Source organism: Carettochelys insculpta, chromosome 25 (assembly GCF_033958435.1).
Source record: "Carettochelys insculpta isolate YL-2023 chromosome 25, ASM3395843v1, whole genome shotgun sequence".
NCBI lineage: Eukaryota > Metazoa > Chordata > Testudines > Carettochelyidae > Carettochelys > Carettochelys insculpta.
The window spans coordinates 16,142,834-16,149,669 of NC_134161.1; the positions used below are offsets into that span (position 1 = coordinate 16,142,834).

Below are 6,836 nucleotides of genomic sequence, written 5' to 3' on the forward strand. Positions count from 1 at the left end.
CAATTCAATTTCACTCTAAACATGAAAAACTGATCTCCAAGCCAAAAGCAATAGATATGCTAATAAGAAAAATAATCTAAGGCGTTAGATAGGTTTCCAATGATTTGTTACCAAGACCAATTGCAATTGCTCCACTCCTTTTCCCTGCTTCACAGCACACTAAACTGGATTTCGACAGCACCAGACTTCAAGCAATTGTTGAGCCATCCTGACATGCTCAGCCTTACCTTTACAAAAGCCTCTCAATGCAATGACATTTTAATAAGGCTGGTTTAATAGGGCTATTTTTAAAAACAAATTAACCTCCCTTCCTCTAGTGGATTTTGAAGTCTGTCACGAGTCAAAGGCAGAGACTCTACAGGGGATTAAAAAGTGAATGCTTGTCTGAAGACCCAGGTCTTTTGGGTTTCACCAGATGGAATCTCAGGCATGTACAGGTCCCTACAGCCAGCTGCGAACTACCAAGCAGCACATGATTTACATAAATCTGAGCAGCTTGGGGCACTGCATCTTTCAGCCCCAGGTCTAAATCCAGGCTGAGTTGGAAAGAAAGGCTGTAGTGACAAAGCAGGGGATCATCTGGATAAGATATCAACATCTAAACAGAAATTCCACACCACAAAAGCCATCAACTGGTATTCTCTCCAGACACAGATTCAAATGGAAAAAAACACCTCTACTCTTTTTGTACTCCTATGGGAGGGGCCCTTCAGGCAGGGAGGGAGGCAACTGAGTCAGCTGGAACAGAAACTATGGAAGCGAACACTGCTTTTCCCTGAACATGTTGAGATGTAGCACTTTAAAGACTAACAAAATAGTTTATTAGGTGATGACCTTTCATGGAACAGACCCACTTCTTCAGATCTGGAAATAGTTCTGTACTGGAAATAGCTACCAATACAGTAATCACTGGAGGCATGCGCATTCAACATGTGTGTATGTAATACACACAAGCGGCGTGGAGCTGGGAACCAAGCGGCAACCTAGTTCCCAGCTCCCCCACATTGGCAGGGCCCAGGAATCTGGCCAGCCTAGCTGGTCAGCTTCCCAGTTCCCACAAGTGGCAGGAAGCCAGAAACCAAGTGGCAGCCTGGTCAGTTTCCTGACTCCAAGGAGTGGAGAGGAGCCAGGCTGCCCCTGATTCCAGCTCCCCTCCACTGGCTGGAGTCAGGAAACTGACCAAGGCTGCTGCCCTGGTCAGTGTCCTGGCTCTGCAAGGGGAGGGGAGCTGGAAGCCAGGCTGCCCACTGGTTCCCAGATCCCTGCCACTTGAAGGACCTGGGAAACTGACCAGCAAGCATGGGTGAGGGGAACCAGGATGCTCCCTCCTTCCCAGTTCCCTGCCACTCTGTGAGCTAGGACACTGAGCATCCTGGTGGGCTGGTCAGTTTCTCAACTCCTGCAAGCCCAGGGGAGCCTTGTTCCCATTTCCCTTCAACTTGTGTGAAAATTTGAGTTAAGCGCACGTGCACGCACACACGCACACCATGCTTTAGGGAACTGTTTCACCTCCTTTTCTATCTTTCCTGATTCTACGCATCTTCAGTTTCACATTCAGAGCACTGTATAGTTGCCCTCAAATTAACTTTTTGTAAATAACGATAAAACTTCATTTTGGGAGCAGATGGCCTCATCCTGCATTTGTGCAGAAAACTAGGAATTTTAAAAGCTTTGGGGGGAAAATTAATACAAGAATGAGAAGGGCTGACATGACCTTCCTGTGCCCTAGTGTGATCTCCTTTGAGCCCAGCATGACACAGCAATAGCACAGTTACCCTCAGAGGACTCTCAGGCAAGAGATTGCTTTGTGGCTGGACTTAACTTATTTTTCTTCAGGGTTCTGTTAACAAATTACAAAAAAAGCAGCCAAGGGTCTCTGGTAGGGGATCTATATTCTGCTCTGGCTTGTTCAGTACTGGAATTAGTTATGTTTGAGTCTGCTCAGGCTGAAAATCTTAAGCTTCATCTGAACAACTCTGAGATATCAGACAGACTTCACACAGCAACATTTGCTAGATGCAGAGAGCAGTGTATGTGTACGCAGCCATTTTCCAACATTCTTCAACTCCATAACTCCCAGGGACAGCTCTGGAGCAAATCAGCAGTCACATGAAGGGTAATATAAATGGAAGAAACAGCACATCTAGCCCCATCTTAACATTTAGTGGTATGCAAAACAAGTGTAGCACACATACTGAAGGAACAAAAAGCAGTAGCTCTAGCAGAAACAACAGTAGGATGGAGTAAGAAAAAACAGCCCCACTAACTGTCCCCAGCACTTCCGGGGCTAGTTTTGTTCCGGGAGGTAAGCAGTGTATGACTTCAGTGAGAACTGCATCTGTTCACAGCAAGGCTGAATTTGAATCAAGATAAATGCAATGGCTTTCTACACCTGGAGCCCAAATGTGACCCCTCATATTCCTGCCTGGCACTGGTAACTGCACTGAGGAGAATGGAACTGCAAAGATACAAAAGATACTGAAATTCTGTGGTGAGCTGGTCTCAAGCCCAATTCATTCCTCCATACTCCCCTTCCCCTCACTCAATTTGAACGATGTGCTTCTGCCTAGGATCAGGTCTCTCTCAGCATCATATGATTTGAGGAAAGGTGGATGATCTAATACTTAGCTCACATGGCTGGGAATCGAAACTCCTGGGCTCCAGTCCCAGATTGGCTGACTTGCTGTGTGACCATTGCCAAGTCACTTAACCCCCTGCCCTGCAGCCTGCTCATCTGGAAAATGAGCATGATACTCACTTCCCTGCAGTGTTTGGAGCTTTTCTCAGATGGGCTGCAGCTCACTCCACTGTTTTTAGACTAATTATTTGTTCCGTGCTTCTTACATTCCAAGGGTTTACTGGGCATGACAAAGGAATTTGATTACTCTGACAATTTTAACAATGCAAACTGAATTTAGATCTCCTTAAAAAAATAAACACACCCTCACTTAGGACGCAGAAGGCTTGTGATTTCAGCAGGTCACTGCCCAGCATAGAACTGAGAAGAGAGATGGAAAAAATATTAACTAACACCATAGGTAGTACCAATAGTAAATGGTAATCCAGTTAAAAAAAAGCAGGGCACCGGTGGCAGAAAAAAGCAAGCCAGTCACTGGACTACAGCTGTGAATAATGGAATAAGACTCTGGTTCCATTTTGTTGGTTTTCAGAACCGGGGCCATGATTAAGGGGGGCAGCCAGGGGCATTCGTATATTGTGCCGCTAGAGGGGAACTCCTGGATCGGCAGATCGCTGCCAGCCCCCAAATATCTTCGCCGCCGAGGGAGACTATTCCTGGACAGCTGCAAGGCCCCTGAGTGTCTTATCGGCTGAGGGACACTTCCCCCTGGTTAGCTGCAAGGCCCCTGAATGTCTTGGCTGCCAAGGGAAAATTCCCCCAGGTGGCTCCAGGACCCTCACCATGCGCAATCTGCCTGGCACATCCTTTTATTGGTTCAGGGTCAAGCCAAGTGATGCAGCTGGGAGCGAGAAAATTCTAGACTGGGTGGCACCTCCGCGGGAGGAAAGGCAGGGAATGTGGGGGGCAGGGCAAAATGTAAACAGCTGAAAAGTAGTTTCTCAGACTCTTATACAAGCATGACCCCCCACCCACAGCCTAGCAACCACGTGGTGGGGATGGGGGGAGGAGAGCAGCAGCTGGCACCAGGGAGCACCGGAAAAAAAGACATCTAGCAAAGATAAACACAGAACCACAGACCCCACAGCTGTGCTAACAACAAAGAAAGAAGTTTTTCAGCTTCTCACACAAGCATGACCTACAGCCACAGGCTTCCAGGTGCCAAACTGAAACACTCTTCCTGTTGCCTAACTCCTCTGCACCAGAGAGATGGAAGAGGCCAGAGGGGAGAACTGTGTAGCATTGTGGGGCACATATGGAAAACCTCTGGAGACTAATTAATTTGATTTGAAGACATGGCGCTTGCTCACTACCCTTCATTTGGAATTTTAGACTTGACCTGAACACTACACCTGTCAGGTTCCCACAATATTATAATATCGATATTATATCAACTTTAATGCTCCATAAATCGAGCTAATGGTATTTAGAGTGAAAACAGGCACTTGATACAATTGAGATAAATGCCTAGTAAAGAATAAAATTGCAAGGCACGTAGAAGAGCACGAATTGTTGGGCAAAAGTCAGCATGGTTTCTGCAGAGGGAAGTCGTGTCTAATCTATTAGAATTCTTTGAAGGGGTTAATAAACATGCGGACAAGGGGCACCCAGTGGACATAATATACCTAGATTTCCAGAAAGCCTTTGACACGGTCCCACACCAAAGGCTTTTATGTAAATTAGGTGGTCATGGGATAGGAGGAAAGATCCTTTCATGGATCGGGAATTGGTTAAAAGACAGAAAACAAAGGGTGGGAATAAACGGTAAATTTTCACAATGGAGGGGGGTAACTAGTGGTGTTCCCCAGGGGTCAGTTCTGGGACCGATCCTGTTCAACTTGTTCATCAATGATCTAGAAAATGAGGTAAGCAGTGAGGTGGCAAAGTTTGCAGATGACACCAAGTTGTTCAGGACAGTCAAAACCAAAACAGATTGTGAAGAACTACAAAAAGATCTCAGCAAACTGAGTGATTGGGCAGCAAAATGGCAAATGAAATCTAATGTGGGTAAGTGTAAGGTAATGCATGTTGGAAAAAATAACCCAAATTACACGTACTACATGATGGGGTCAAATTTAGCTACGACAGATCAGGAAAGGGATCTTGGAGTTATAGTGGATAGTTCTCTGAAGACATCCGCGCAGTGTGCAGCGGCAGTTAGTAAGGCAAATAGGATGTTAGGAATTATTAAAAAAGGGATCGATAATAAGACAAAAGATATCATACTTCCCCTATATAAAACTATGGTACGCCCACATCTCGAGTACTGCGTGCAGATGTGGTCTCCTCACCTCAAAAAAGATATATTGGCATTAGAAAAGGTTCAGAAAAGGGCAACTAAGATGATTAGGGGCTTGGAACGGGTCCCATATGGGGAGAGGCTAGAGAGACTGGGACTTTTCAGTTTGGAAAAGAGGCGATTGAGGGGCGATATGATAGAGGTATATAAAATCATGAATGGTGTGGAGAAAGTGAATATAGAAAAATTATTTACCTTTTCCATAATACAAGAACTAGGGGACACAAATGAAATTGATGGGTAGTAGGTTCAAAACTAATAAAAGAAAATTTTTCTTCACACAGCGCACAGTCAACCTGTGGAACTCCTTGCCCGAGGAGGCTGTGAAGGCCAGGACTCTATTAGGGTTTAAAAAAGAGCTTGATAAATTTTTGCAGGTTAGGTCCATAAATGGCTATTAGCCAGGGATAAAGTATGGTGCCCTGGCCTTCAGAACAAGGGCAGGAGATGGATGGCAGGAGATAAATCACTTGATCATTGTCTTCTGTTCTTCTTCTCTGGGGCACCTGGCATTGGCCACCGTCGGCAGATGGGATGCTGGGCTGGATGGACCTTTGGTCTGACCCAGTATGGCCGTTCTTATGTCTTAAATTCAATTTTATTTAGTAGTGTAGACACAGCCTCAGCTTTCTGGCGAAAAAGGAAAACCAGAACTTGATATTTCAGATGTACCCAACACATGTGGAACTAGTTTTTTTTAAAGTGACTCAAGCCAGGTTTCAAACATGAAGTACCAGGGCTGGGCGAAGCTGTCTGGCTGCCACTAGCCCAGGCGACCCCACCAACAGGTGAAGAAAGACAGAGAGCTAGAAAGACCGCTGTCGGCCAGGGACCTTTTCCCTGACACATGGCAGGGGGAGCACCTCGGGAGCCCTGCCACAGAGGCTGTCCACTCACCATCCCCTGCAATAATGAGAGCACAGGCCCCGCATCTCTCTCCCCTCTCAGCTCAGCGCCCCGGCCCCTCCCCTCTCCCCCCCCCCCGCGGCTCAGCGCCCCGGCCCCTCCCCTCTCTCTCCCCCCCGCCCCGCAGCTCAGCGCCCCGGCCCCTCCCCTCTCTCTCCCCCCCGCCCCGCAGCTCAGCGCCCCGGCCCCTCCCCTCTCTCTCCCCCCCGCCCCGCAGCTCAGCGCCCCGGCCCCTCCCCTCTCTCTCCCCCCCGCCCCGCAGCTCAGCGCCCCGGCCCCTCCCCTCTCTCTCCCCCCCGCCCCGCAGCTCAGCGCCCCGGCCCCTCCCCTCTCTCCCCCCCCCCGCAGCTCAGCGCCCCGGCCCCTCCCCTCTCTCCCCCCCGCCCCGCAGCTCAGCGCCCCGGCCCCTCCCCGCAGCTCAGCGCCCCGGCCCCTCCCCTCTCTCCCCCCCGCCCCGCAGCTCAGCGCCCCGGCCCCTCCCCTCTCTCCCCCCCCCCCCGCAGCTCAGCGCCCCGGCCCCTCCCCTCTCTCCCCCCCCCCGCAGCTCAGCGCCCCGGCCCCTCCCCTCTCTCTCCCCCCGGCAGCTCAGCGCCCCGGATCGGAGCCCCGCTGCACCACCAAGGCCCTGCTCCAGCCCCGCCCCCTTCCTTCTCCTCCTGGGACCGGCGTGGTACAGCCTATTTCCCGCCCCTCGCGGTACCTGCCCGTGCAGGAAAATGGTCTTGTCCCGCGCAGACTCCCTGAGCACCCTGCGCAGGCAGAGCTCGGCCAAGGGAAAGGCGCCAGCGCCAGCGCCGCCGCCCGGGTCCTCCTCCCCCTCCCGCTTCCTCTTCGTGCCGCCGGCCTCCGCCATCACTGAGAGGAAGGGAGGGTGCGGTGCGCATGCGCTGCGACAACAAGCGTGGGCAGAGCAGCGGCTCGAGCGCGGACCCGCTTCTCCAGCCTGTCTTGCTGAGGGCGCCGCCTGCTGGGCTGGTTGTGCGACCAGAGGGA

General features: G+C 50.4%; 1 protein-coding gene across 2 annotated transcripts in view; it reads right to left on the reverse strand.

Moving 5' to 3' along the window:
• DCPS (decapping enzyme, scavenger) overlaps positions 1–6,697 on the reverse strand; it is a 54,839-nt gene extending 48,142 nt beyond the window's left edge. For both annotated transcript variants that reach the window (XM_074976856.1, XM_074976855.1), the window contains exon 1: positions 6,544–6,697. In XM_074976856.1, the coding sequence (XP_074832957.1) occupies positions 6,544–6,696 (153 nt within the window). In that variant the 5' untranslated portion in view covers position 6,697. The remainder of the gene's footprint in view (positions 1–6,543) is intronic.
• Between the last annotated feature and the right edge of the window lie 139 nt (positions 6,698–6,836).